The sequence below is a fragment of the Equus quagga genome, chromosome 5 (assembly GCF_021613505.1).
Source record: "Equus quagga isolate Etosha38 chromosome 5, UCLA_HA_Equagga_1.0, whole genome shotgun sequence".
NCBI classification, from domain to species: Eukaryota; Metazoa; Chordata; class Mammalia; order Perissodactyla; family Equidae; genus Equus; species Equus quagga.
The window spans coordinates 12,905,877-12,920,186 of NC_060271.1; the positions used below are offsets into that span (position 1 = coordinate 12,905,877).

General features: G+C 41.3%; 1 protein-coding gene across 1 annotated transcript in view; it reads right to left on the reverse strand.

The window, feature by feature from the left end:
• Positions 1–9,594, reverse strand: part of NASP (nuclear autoantigenic sperm protein) — a 31,026-nt gene extending 21,432 nt beyond the window's left edge. The window contains 1 exon segment of the mRNA XM_046661745.1: positions 9,401–9,594. Within this exon segment, the coding sequence (XP_046517701.1) occupies positions 9,401–9,459 (59 nt within the window). The 5' untranslated portion in view covers positions 9,460–9,594.
• Between the last annotated feature and the right edge of the window lie 4,716 nt (positions 9,595–14,310).

Below are 14,310 nucleotides of genomic sequence, written 5' to 3' on the forward strand. Positions count from 1 at the left end.
ATTCTATTTTCATTCAGTTCTCTCAAAAAAAAACTTGTGGCAGGTGGCAATATTCCTATAATCCCATTTTACAGAGAAGCAACTTGCCCAATTACACAGATGACTTAGTAACCTAATGACCCAATTATAACTCATACTCTATTCTAATTGCCTATTGACTTTCTGTATTCCCCATCAGGATTAAGCTCTAAGGAAAGAAACCACATCCACCTTATCCTAGCTGTATCCTAGCACCAAACACAAGGCCTGGCACCTAATCAATTATGTGCTAAAATAAGTGATCAATTCTGAATCACTAGGATAGGATTAGGGCAAGTGACTTTGCCACTTGGCAAGTGAGGTGCCTCAGTTTCCTCAACCATAATTAACAACACCTCTCTCATAAGATTTGTTTTGAAAATTAAATGAGAAAGTTCACAAAGTACTTTGTTCAATGCTTGACACATAAGGAGTCAATATATTCTAGCAATTATTAACAATGAAAGAACAGAGAGATAGGAAGAAATGGAGGTAGTATCAAAGGAAAACAAAATGAAGGAGGGAGTGTCTGGTATCAGATACAGCAAAAAGGTTAAGAACTAATGAGAAAGCTAAGAATGAAAAAGACTAATTTAGCATTTAGTGATCAATGATTACTTTCAGCGATGTTGTTCAAATGGCACAAAGTTTTCAAAAAGAAGTCAGATTGAGGCAGGTTGAACAAATGTGTATAATCTCAGAACACATCTGTCCTATTCTTTTGACCTAATGACCACAAGAAACTGAGATATTATTCATCTTCTCATCTCTAAAACCTAATGCATTAAAATATATATTAAATACATTGGTTAAATTAAGCAAACAGAAGGGAAGAAAATAGGGACTAGGAATGCAGACTCTTGTCTAAAGAAATTTAGCTATGAAGGGAAGAACCAAAGACAGGAGCTAAATAGAGATATGTGATAAAGAAAATGTTTTTAAATGCATCCACTTTAAGATGTTTGATTGCAGAGGAGACACTGCTATCTGAGGGGAAGGAGAGGAAGCATCAAGAAGAGACCAAACAGGTAGTTGCTGCTAGACAACTAGACATAAAAAGCAAATCTCCAAATTGTTTTATCTTCAAAATATTTTTTTCCTTCACATAAACCCTCACTCTGTGAAGAAATTATTCTATTCAGATTTTTCTTTTGGAAACTCTTAATTTCCACAAGAACTCTCAACTTCCAGCCATCTATTCTGTGTCTGCTAAAGCAGAGCAGCTGAATGAACATCTGAAGGAAACATACAACAGCACTGACTGGACTCATTTTAAATTCTGGCCACAAATCTAAAACAAGAACAACATTGGCAATCCTACCACATTCCTTAGAATATCTGTCACCCAAGTCTCCAAAATGACTCTTTCTCTCCTCAAATCTCCTATACCATACTCTACTCCCCAGTTACTTCTGGAGGATCTTATCTCACACTTCATTGAGCAAAAAGAACCATTAGGAAGGCTCCTTTCCTTAACCACCAAACCTAACTTGCTTGCATAGGTATCCATATCCTCTGCTATCCCTATTTAGATGAAGTTTCCCTGCTAAATCTTCACATAGCTGGTCCCTTTGTCATTCCTATCTCATTGAGACAATCCATAACCACCCAATCTAAATACGCACCCAGTTACTCTGACATCACCGTAAAATAGGGTAAACTAAAATAATTATCTGCATAGCACTTTTTCACCAACATCCTCTAATCTATACGTTTATTGTCTTTATCCCAGTAGTGGAAGCTCCATTTGAGAGCAGAGACCTCTTATGTCTCCTTAACTAAGGTACCTCTAGTAACTAAAACAAATGCTCAACATACATAGGGAAAATATGCTTGTAACCGGGGAGGAAAGAAAACTGCTTCACAAAATTTTCCTAAAAGAATGAATCTTAGTTAACTTGTAGAAGCTCCCCACTACTGCCATCACGGGAAATGAGAAAACCAAGGGCGACAGCAGCAGCCAGAAAGAGAATCCAGTTTTCCTGAGTCCTGATCATCATAGAAACTTAACATCATCTGTCATTCCCCCTAGAAAGTTTTAAGTTACCCTTACAAATAAATCCAAGTTCAATGTCCACCTATGATAGAATGGATAAAGTGTAGCATATTCAAACAATGGAGCACTATACTGCAGAAAGAAAGAAAACAGTACAAGAACATGTAATGTGGATCAATCTCATAATGTTGAGTATAAGAAGCCAAACATGACTACATACTGAACAATTCCATTTATATAAAGTTCAAAACCAGTAAAAACTAATCTGTGCTTTTACAAGTCAGAAGAGCTGCACTTGGTGGGAGGAGTATGACTAAAAGGGGGATTCCGGGTTCCATATAGTGTTTTGTTTCTAACTTCCCTTTACGAAAATTCACTCAGCCGTACATTTACCTTTTCTGCATTTTGTATTGTTATACTTCAATAAAATGTACTGAAAAACTGACAGGTAAATTTCTTTTTAAAAGTTCAATGATTTGCCTTGTACTTTTACCTAAAAGAAATTAATGTTTAAAAAGAACTATCTGGGGGCCAGCCCAGTAGTGCAGCGGTTAAGTCCGCACATTAGGCTTCAGCAGCCCGGGGTTGATCTGTTTGGATCCCAGGTGCAGACCTACACACCGCTTGTCAAGCCAAGCTGTGGCAGGCATCCCACATATAAAGTAGAGGAAGATGGGCATGGATGTTAGCTCAGGGCCAGTCTTCCTCAGCAAAAAGAGGACTGGCAGTGATTGTTAGCTCAGAGCTAATCTTCCTTAAAAAAAAAAAAAAAAACCTATCTAAAATTAAAAAGCAGGGATCTGCAATTAATAGAATTCTTTTGACTCAGGACGTGGCTTCTTTCTGCCAACTAAAATTTCCACTGCATATTTAAATGGGAAAAACAAAAGGACCTCAGTTTTGGTTTTCTTGAGAAGTTTCTTTGCAAATTTTATTATTTTCCACTAACTCCACAATTTATACTTGACCTTGTCAGTAACAAGGAACTGAAGGTTAAGAAGTAGAGGATTACGCATCATCGCTGATCATCAGGGAAATGCAAATCAAAACTACACTAAGATATCACCTTACACCCGTTAGAATGACAAAAATATCTAAAACTAATAGCAACAAATGTTGGAGAGGTTGCGGAGAAAAAGGAACCCTCATACACTGCTGGTGGGAATGCAAACTGGAGCAGCCACTATGGAAAACAGTATGGAGATTCCTCAAAAAACTAAAAATAGAACTACCATACGATCCAGCCATCCCACTACTGGGTATTTATCCAAAGAGGCTGAAGTCAGCAATCCCAAAAGTCCTGTGCACCCCAATGTTTATTGCAGCACTGTTTACAATAGCCAAGACGTGGAAGCAACCTAAGTGCCCATCAACAGACGAATGGATAAAGAAGATGTGGTACATATATACAATGGAATACTACTCAGCTGCAAAACAGAACAAAATCATTCCATTTGCAATAACATGGATGGACCTTGAGAGAATTATGTTAAGTGAAATAAGCCAGCAAGAGAAAGATAATCTGTGTATGACTCCACTCATGAGGAATTTAAAACTATGGACCAAGAACAGTTTAGTGGATACCAGGGGAAAGGTGGGGTGGGGGGTGGGCACAAAGGGTGAAGTGGTGCACCTACAACATGACTGACAAACATTAATGTACAATTGAAATTTCACAAGATTGTAACCTATCAATAACTCAATAAAAAATAAAAATAAAAATAAAATAAAAAAGAATCACAAAAAAAAAAGTAGAGGATTACGAATCTTTATTTGAATGACCCCAAATATTAATTTTTTTTCCAGAAGGAAAAGTATTTCCCTTTCATTTGAAAAGCCAATTTTTTGTTCATCCCATGCTTATGATCTTTTTTGTGTGTGGTAAAAAAGACACAACATAAAATTTACCACCTTAGCCATTTTTAAGTATACACTTCAAAGGTATTAAAGTATATTCACATTTTTGTGACAACAATCTCCAGGACTTTTTCATCTTACAAATCTAAACCTTTATACTCAATAAAAAACAACTCCCTTTTTCCTCCTCCCCCCAGCCACTGGCAACCATCATTCTACCTTGTTTCTATGAATTTGACTACTTTAGATATCTCGTCTAAGTGGAAACACACCACTCGTCTTTTTGTAACTTTTTTGTGACTTATTCCACTTAGCATGATAGCCTCAAGATTCATCCACACTGAAGCACCAGAATTTCTTGATTTTGGGGCTGGCCTGGTGGCGCAGTGCTTAAGTTCACACATTCCGCTTTGGCAGACCGGGGTGCGCCAGTTCGGATCCCGGATGCAGACATGGCACAGCTTGGCAAGCCATGCTGTGGTAGGCATCCCACATATACACAGAGGAAGATGGGCACGGATGTTAGCTCAGGGTCAGTCTTCCTCAACAAAAAGAGGAGGATTGGCAGCAGTTAGCTCAGGGCTAATCTTCCTCCAAAAAAAAAAAAAAAATTCCTCATTTAAAGACTGAATAATACTCAATTGTATGTATATACCACACTTTGCTTATCTATTCATCCATCAATGGGACATTTGGGTTGCTTCTAGACCTTAGCTATTGTGAATAGCACTGGTAAGAATGTGGGCATGCAAATATATACATCTCTTCAAGATCCTGTTTTTAATTCTTTTGGATATATACCCAGAAGTGGGATTGCTGGATCATATATGGTAGTTCTACTTATAACTTTTGGAGAAATCCCCATACTATTTTCTATCATCCACCAACAGTATACAAGAGTTTCAATTTCTCCACATCCTTGCCAACACTGGCATTTTTTTTTTTAAGGAGCCATCCTAATGCGTGTTGATTTACATCTCTTATTAGTGATGTTAATAAGCACCTTTTTATGTTTCTTGGCCATATGTCCGCTTTGGAGAAATGTCTAGTCAAGTACTTTGCTCATTTTTTTTTTTAAAGATTTTTTTTTTCTCCCCAAAGTCCCCCAGTACATAGTTGTATATTCTTCGTTGTGGATCCTTCTAGTTGTGGCACATGGGACGCTGCCTCAGCGTGGTCTGATGAGCAGTGCCATGTCCGCGCCCAGGATTCGAACCAACGAAACACTGGGCCGCCTGCAGCAGAGCACACGAACTTAACCACTCGGCCACAGGGCCAGCCCACTTTGATCATTTTTTTAATCGAATTATTTTATTTTTTTTGTTCTTGAGTTGCAGTTTTTAATATAGTTTTTAATATATTCTGGATATTACCCTTATCAAATGTATGATTCGCAAATATTTCCTCCCATTTCATTTTTTGCCTTCCCACTGTTGACTGTGCCCTGCAATGCGCAAGTTTTTCCATTTGATGTAGTCTCATTTGCCTATTTTTGCTTTTGTTGCCTGTGCTCTTGGTGTCATAGCCAATAAATTACTGCCACGTCCAATGTCATGGAGCCTTTACCTTATGCTTTCTTTTGGAGTTTTATAGTTTCAGGTCTAACATTTAGGTCTTTAATCCATTTTCAGCTCATTTTTGTATATGGTGCAAGATCCTTAAGGTTCCAACTTCATTCTTTTGCATGCGTGTATCCAGTTTTCCCAACACCATTTATTGAAGGGACTGCCCTTTTCTCATTGAGTGGTCTTGGCATACTTGTCAAAGTTCATTTGACCATACGTGAGGATTTATTATTTCTAGGCTTTCTATTCTATTCCATTGGTCTATTTGTCTGTCTTATGCCAGTACCATAGTTTTGATTACAGAGCTTTGTAATGTTCTGAAATCAGGAAATGAGTCCTCCAACTCTGTTCTTTTTCAAAACTGTTTTGGCTATCGGGGGTCCCTTGAGATTCTATATGAATTTTATCATAAACCTTTCTATTTCCACAAAAAATGCCATTGGGATCTTGATAGGGATTGTGTTGAACCTGGAGATCTCTTTGGGTAGTGTGGACATCTTAACAATGTTAAGCATTCCAATTCACGAATAGGGGATGTCTCTTCATTTATTTCTGTCTTTAATTTCTTTCAGCAATGTTCTGTAGTTTTTACCACAAGTTTGTACAAGCCTTTCACCTGCTTGGTCAGTCTTATTCCTAAGTATTTTCTTCTTTTGATGGTATAGTAAATGGAACTGTTTCCTTTTCACATTGTTCATTATTAGTGTATAGAAACACAACTGATTTTTGTGTTGATTTAGTATCCTGCAACTTTGCCGAATTCATTTATTAGTTCTAACAGGTTTTTTGTGGAATCTTTAGGACGGAACTCAGTTTTTAAAGTGCTAAGTGAAGAATACTTTTAGGCATGCATATAAGCATTATCAAGGTGAATGGATGTGATGAGTAAACTGTCTTAAGAATATAAGATCATTCTCATCTCATTCAGAAATAATTTCAACATACTTATTCCATTTATTTTTCTGCCTTAACCTTTTCCCCTCACGTCAAAAAAGCACCTTGACATTATTATCAAATAACAGAATTCATCTAAAACAGTCTTCTAAAAATGGTAATTATTTGGAGGTCCACCAGAGGGACTCTTCCCACTTACACATTTGAGCTAATATACTGACCTAACTCCTCCACTTCACCAAAAAATAGGTACCCAGATATTTTGGTTCAATCTTTCACACAAACATATTCTAATTACAATGACATTAATTCATCATAAATCCACCAATCTACTCAAGAGGTTATCTTAATCTTAAACAGCAAAATACTAAGTACCAAAATAAGCCCCACACCAACACAGATGAAACAAACCAGGTGTGAAAACAGAAATGATAAACCCCAGAACTTTACTCTAAGGATTACTGAGCTAAACTGCTTGTTTGCATTTTGATATCTCTCCTCTAAAGCAACAAATAGGCAGCTCAGGAATTATTATAAGACAGCTAAGCCCAAAATTCAATGTATCACACAAGACTTCTTTCTGAGCTTTCTCATTCCTCCTGGTCACTGCAGTACAAACTGCTATGTTCTCTATCTTCTGAAACAAAGAAAAAGGTTAAGAATTAATTAGAAAGTTAATAATGACATGGACTGATTTAGCATTTAAACAATCATTGATTACCTTTAGCAATGTTGTTTAAATGGCATGAGGAAACAGAAGCTAAATTGAAGCTTTTTACAGATGATAACACTGTGGTCCAACATCACTACTTAAGCAATGGAGCTGCTATCAAAATCAACTCTGAATTGAGGTTTATTTCTCATTCCATTCTTTCTCTCTACTGGTTTGGAAGTTATACATGTTTTTATTCTTTCAACGGTTGTACTGGAATTATAATGTGTATTCTTATGACAGTCTAAAATCAAGTCATCTTCTTTACCCTTCCCCTTAAAGGCTTCAACTCTGAATAGCCCCACCAACCAACTTAACTGAGGAATGCTGTCTTTATTGCTCTCAGACTAGCTAATTAGGTTTTCATGTAATTTCCTCTCAGGCAAGCTTTTTGGTGGGTAATGAGGGAATAAAAACTTGAAATACTAGAGTTTAATCCAGACTCTGCCACCAATTAATTTGTCAATTATTTCTCCATTCTAATCTTGGTTTTTCTCATCTACAAAAGGAAGATAACTACTTCACGGTATACTCACATAGATCAAAAAAAGACATTCAAGAAAGCACTCAAACACACAACTGCCCCCAAAAAAGCACTCAATACCCACAATCGCTCGGTTTCAGTTTGCAACTTAAGGTAGGAGGAACTTAAACGGTTTATTTTTCTTTCTAGACGTACATACGTAAACTTTCTCTGTCTATGACCTGCCAGGAAGCTGAAGACTAGTTCACTATTAACCTAACTTTGGCTAGACACAGATAACACCCGAAAATCTGCAAGAGATATTCAGTGCGTGATTTTATCTTTTGAAAAACATCGCTTTTATTAAGTACTGTAGAGGGCAAAGATTCCTCTAAGTGGAATCATGACTGCTCGAGTTGTCTAGCGCACCGAAAAATGGTCTCCTGAGCATCGCTCTCAAGCAAGGAGTTCTTTTTATAATAGATACCACACGACTCCCAAACCCAATCTATTCCAGTCCTCTCAAATCAACGGGTAGAGAGGGTGAAAATGAAGTTTGAAATTAAAATTGTATTTCTCAAGAGTTCCCAGACGATTCTGAGGTGGTTTGAGAACCACTGCTCAACATGAACCCACGGGGAAACGACCCAAAAAGTGGTTAAGTAGAGCATGTAGAGATAAGTAAACCTCTGGTAACTGTAAATGTACTAACAGAGTGTAAGCCCCTAAGAGGACCAACCATAAAAACCTCACAGCACCCTTTCCCTATAATTTATAGAGAAGGAAGCTAACTTCTAAAGTGCACAAGAGGAGGAAAAACATAAAACCAGGCTCCTAAAAAACAAGGGAAGATTGGGAAGTCAGACCTACTGGATGGAAAAGAGCACTTGCTTCCTCGAATTAACGGAGAGTTTCCCTTCACTGTTCAAGAAATGCCTTATGTCTTGTGAGGGGCCCTGTGCCGCCTTCAAAGCAGTCCTATCTTCTGCCCGGTCCTCCTACTACACTTTGCGCACACTGCTGCCCATTAATTAACCTGGCAACCAAACACTAGCCGCTGCAAGTGAGGACCTCGACGCAGCGCTGGGGGAAGATGCTCGGCGTCCCGATAAAATCCCCCCGAAGCAGCCAAGTCTCTAGCCAACACTCCCAAAGTCTAAAGAACCAAGATGCTCTCCACCACAGGCCGAAGAACCAGGCTAGCTGGGAGCAGAAGGGCGCGAGGCGAGCGACGAGACGGGGCGGAGCAGGCTGCACCGCGCCCCGCCGCGGCTGTCCGAGGCTCTCGCCGAGCCGCCCGGCCCCAAACAATGGAGTTTTCCCGCCTCCTCAGGGCCCCGCCCCCTGCTCCAGAGCCCGCGGAGGGAAGCGAACGCACGCGCGCAAGACCCCGCCCCCCGAGACGCCCCGCCCACTCCGACCCCACCGGTCCAGCCTCCTCCCTCGTGCAGGGTTTTTTTTTTTGGCGCCAAATCTCCGTTGGTTATTTTCCGGGGTTGTTTGGGGATCCTACTGGAGACGCGCGCCACAAGTGCGGAGACAGTAGGGGCGTGAAGGCTCACCGGCGCGCTGTGGTCCCGCCTCCCCGCCGATAGCCCCAGGCCGGGGGAGGAAGGAGAGGGGCAGGCGATGGAGACAGCCGCCGCTGCCCCCGGCAAGATGGCGGCCGCGAAAAGCGGGGCAGGGGGCGCCAGCCGCCCAGCGTTATCGCTAATGCGCGAGGCTCTCTGCAAGAGGTGGGCTTCCCCAGTGTCCGGGCCCCCCCGAACAGCGACAGTTGCTCACTGGGAGGCAAGTCTTCCCACCCACCGGTCTGTCCGTCTCAGGGAGCCCCCGTCCACCACCCCCTCCCCGCGGACTGGCCAGTGCTTCAAGCTCTCCACGGTCCCACTTACTTGTCGGCGGAAGCCAGCTCCGCGGCGATGGCGGCAGTGGCTGTGGACTCTGCGGCCATCGTTCCGCTGAGGTGGTGAACCAGCGGGCGGAATAGAGCCTGTGAGAAAAACAGGGAATTTGGGACGCCAGAGACTTATTCAGGGACAGAAAATGGCAGATTGGAGACCCCGCGCGGCTGGGCCCTCTTATATATCAGGGCCCTTCGCCCCGCCCATCCACTTCCGGGTCCTCCCCCTCGAGTTTAAAGGGCCAGGACTCAGCCCCAGTCCAGCCCAAGGACTCCCTCCGCCCCCGCCGTCTGGTTCTGCAGGGTACTTTCCTTCCCTGGCCCGCCTTCCTCACAAAAGGCAACTTCCTGCTTCTCTGGCAAGTCGCGTAAGAACTGGAATCTTGGTATTACAACTCCTGACTGGGCGTCGGCCAACGACTAACACAGACGGGGAAGCTGGTGCTGCTCTGCATGTTTGGAGCGACCGCCGAGAGTCTCTTTCCGGCCCGGATACTCAGGGAGCTGACAGACTTTCTGTCCGTCCCCTCAGTCGTAACGTACGGACACGGTCGGGTACAGTAGCAACGGCTAGAACGGAACTCCGTGAGAGACGCGTGGCTCTGAGCCTCAGCAACAACTGACGCAAGAAAATGCTGTTCTAGGATTGGCTATCGCTGAAACTACCCGCGCTTGATTCAAAGTTCTGTGCTGCGGCGGGACGCGGCTGGCTCCTCCCTCCGGGCCCGCCTCCTTCGGCAGGACCAATCCACTGCCGCCATCCTCTCGGGCCCTACCCAGACTCCGAATCTGAGTAGCTCAGTGCGCCCAGTGCTTTCCGGGCGGTTAAAGTACGATTGATCGTTTGCCCGCTACGTGCGAAGGTACTGTGATTAGACACTTTAAAGCTACTAGCCGTCTTATTTAATCTTAACAATAACGCTACTGGTGAGATCAGTGTCATCAGCCCCACTTGGTAGAGATAGACACCAAGCTTCAGGGAAGATGTGACTTGCTCAGAAAGTTGCAAGACAAGTCGGTTATGGAAAGCAGTGTACCTCATTTCCTGCAACTGGCTGAGTGGAAGATAACTGGCAGGCTGAAATGGTTGTACTTCGTCACATCTGCAGCATATCCATTGCCTTCCACCGTGGCCTTGCCTACAATGATCAGAACAGGGATTTTATTTCCGTCCAGATTTGGGCACACTGGGAAAGATTCCTGGGGTGGATTCTTAGGCCACTCTGTCAAGGCTCAGGCAGGTCGAAATCTTTGGGGTATAAAGCTGGACCTGAAAATGCCATTTTCTGTGGCAAACAGATGTGGGCTCGCCTGTTGTTAGCTGGGTGACCTGAGCCAAGTCATGTAACCTTTTAAGATTAAATGTAAAATGAGGACAATAATAATATCCACCCCTTAAGGATATTGTGAGAATTAGAGGTAAAGCTTGCTTCAACAATCAGCGCTGTGTCTGCTCATGCTAATCACTCATTAAATGGTTACCACAGTCTGATAACATGGTGACTGGAGGTTTGGGGTGGGTGAATGGGAGATCTTTCCAGACTCCTTTGCAGCCAGGACTAGGGCCTGAGAAACCCAATCCAGTAACTTGTGTGACTCACTCATCTGTGAAACTAATATTCACTGAGCAACTGTTATGTGCAAAGCCTTGTACTAGGTCCAAAGGACAAAAGACATGATCTCTGCCGCTGAGGAACTCAGTCTTATGAATAATATATATTAAGATTTTATTTTTTTTCCTTTTTCTCCCCAAAGTCCCCTGGTACATAGTTGTATTTTTTTTTTTTGAGTTGTGGGTCCTTCTAGTGCGGCATGTGGGATGCCATCTCAGCATGACTTGATGAGCAGTGTCGTGTCCAGGCCCAGGATCCAAACAGGAGAAACCCTGGGCTGCCAAAGGAGTGCACAGGAACTTAACCACTCGGCCACGGGGCCAAACCCCGAATAATATGTTTATAGCAGATTTTTAATCCAGCCACTTCTCACAGTATTTAGTACTTATACTACTACATAGCCTCTGGTCTCCACTTAACCTTTTCCAGAAAAATATTTTAAAAATGTAAATCAGGGGCCTGCCTGGTGGTGTAATGGTTAAGTTCCCCCACCCAGCTTCCTTACCCAGGTTCGCAGGTTCAGATCCCCACCTTGGACCTACATTGCTTGTCAAGCCATGCTGTGGTGGTGACCCACATACAAAATAGAGGAAGCTTGCTACAGATGTTAGCTCAGCCACAAGCTTCCTCAAGCAAAAAGAGAAAGATTGGCAACAGATGTTAGCTCAGGGACAATTTTCTCACCAAAAATAAAAATAAAAATGTAAATCAGATCATGTCACTCTCCTTGAATAGCTTTCTATTGCTCTTAGAAGAAATTTTGAGCTCCCTATTGTGTATAAGGTCCTACATGATCTGTCTCCAATCCACTCTCCAAATTCATCTCATATTACTCCTCTTCCTTCACCATATTCCTACTAAGCTGATGTCCTTTCTCTTCCTCTGAATGCCCAAGCCCTTCCTCATGTCCAGGGGCCTCTGCACTTGCTACCTCACTGCCTAGAATGCTCTTTTCCCAATACTTTGAATGACTAGATCCTATTTTATCCTTTAAGCCTCATCTGAAATGTTACTTTCCCAAAGAGGTTTTCCCTGACCACTCAATCAAAATTAGCTTCCCTTTGTTTATTTCTCCCATTGTACTTATCAAAATCTAAGGTCATTTACTTTTTTTTCACTCTCTTCTAAGTATATAGGCTCCATATGACCTTTTCTGTCTTGTTTACAGCCAAATCCCCAATGCATACAACAATGGCTGATTCATACTAGGTGTCCACAGTGAATTTGTTTAATGCATAAATGAATGAATGAAGCAATCATAGTATAATCATAATTAGAACTGGAAAAAATTTCATTCAAAATATATTTACTTAAAATAGAAACCAAGATTTCACAGTAAGTAATGAGGATAAATGGGACTTTATCTTGGGGGAAAAATAAAAGTTATATTTAACAAGATTTAGGGAGGACTTGCAGTTAAAGATGGTGAGTTGAACACATAGATTAACATCCATTCCCTTTTGAAATCTGTCTACATAACAATAAAGAAATGTATTTGTTTTTTAAGGTAAAACTCACAAGATCAAAGAGAATGGGAGAGGAAGCAACAGCAACAAAATTTTAAAAGCTCAGAAAGAGATGGACAAGTAGTAACTGACCTAGCAGACTAAGAAAGGAGAATCCCAGTGGGGAAAGCCAAGAGCAGTCAGATCAACAATACAGAAACCACAAACGGCTCAGGAGTTGGTTGGAGCAGATACCTCTATTACTAGGGGAAGAAGATAGGGCTGAGAAAAGTGAGTTAGGTTGAAATTTTTTAAGAAGCAGTTAGGCCCTCTAAATCTTCTCTCCCAGGCAAATAGAAGACTAGAAGTTTATTTTCTGGAGAGGGTAAAACAAAATGGATATTGAACTGACTGAAAGTTGAGGGTAGATGAAGGATGTTGAAAAGAAAGGGATTAAACAAATGATTACATACAAAATGATGAGACCTTGTGACAGACTACTAGTCTCCCAAAATCTATTTTTCCCTTCTTTTATAGTAGCAATAGAACCCTGATTTTTATTTACTTATGTCTTTATTTTTGTGCATAGCCACAAGAATAAAAACCAAAACTGTCAATGTCCCTTGGAGCTAGAAGTATTCACATAATGACATTCTGGTCAATGGAAAGTGAACAGAAGCTATGTGTGCAACTTCCACGTAGAGACATCAGAAGGAAGGGGCTAGTCTTTCAGAAGACATGGTGATGAACCATCTTGGATCGTGTCAGTCAGGGCAATGCCCCAGGAAGGACAAAGTAATACAGAAAAAGAAGCCTAGGTTCCTAGCATCATGGAGCCACCATACCAGCTCTGGACTGCTTACTCCCAAAATGTTATATAAGAGAGAAATACACTTCTTAGATATATCCATCATATGTCAAGCAACAACTAGCAGAATTGCAAAGAAATAGAAACAAATCAACAACTGTAGTTGAAATTTTTAACACGTCACTCAGAAATCATTATAACAAGCAGACAAAAAATAAGCAGAGATATTGAAGACATGACTAATACTGTTAATATACTCAAATGACCACATATATATAGAAATCTATGCTCAAAATACAGCAAATACACATTATATTCAAACATTATAGATTATTTACAAAAGTCGACCATATATTAATCTACAAAGAATGCCTCAATAAATTCTAAAGATTGTTATCATTATCATAGAGACTATCTTCTCCAACCACAAAGCTTTACTGCATTGCAAATTAACACTTATATGTAGTAAAAATAATATATTTTAATATATAATAATAATTATATATATATAATAATTAATATATAATTAATAATATCATATCTGTTTAGATAGCCCTTGGATTAAAAAATGATGAAGGAAGCTAAGAAATACTTAGAACTGAGTGATACGGAACACACTACATTTCAAAATCCACAGGACACTGGGGCTGGCCCCGTGGCCAAGTGGTTAGGTTCGCGCGCTCCGCTGCAGGCGGCCCAGTGTTTCGTTGGTTCGAATCCTGGGCGCGGACATGGCACTGCTCGTCAGACCACGCTGAGGCAGCGTCCCACATGCCACAGCTAGAGGAACCCACAGCGAAGAATACACAGCTGTGTGCCGGGGGGCTTTGGGGAGAAAAAGGAAAAAATAAAATCTTTAAAAAAAAAAAAAAAATCCACAGGACACAGATAAAGCTGTATTAAGATGAAGAATTACAGCTTTCAAAAAATTTTATCAGGGGCCCTTCTGGTGGCAGAGTGGTTAAGTTTGTGCGCTCCACTTCGGTGGCCTGGGGTTGGCCACCAGGATCCCGGGCACAGACCTGCACACTGCTCT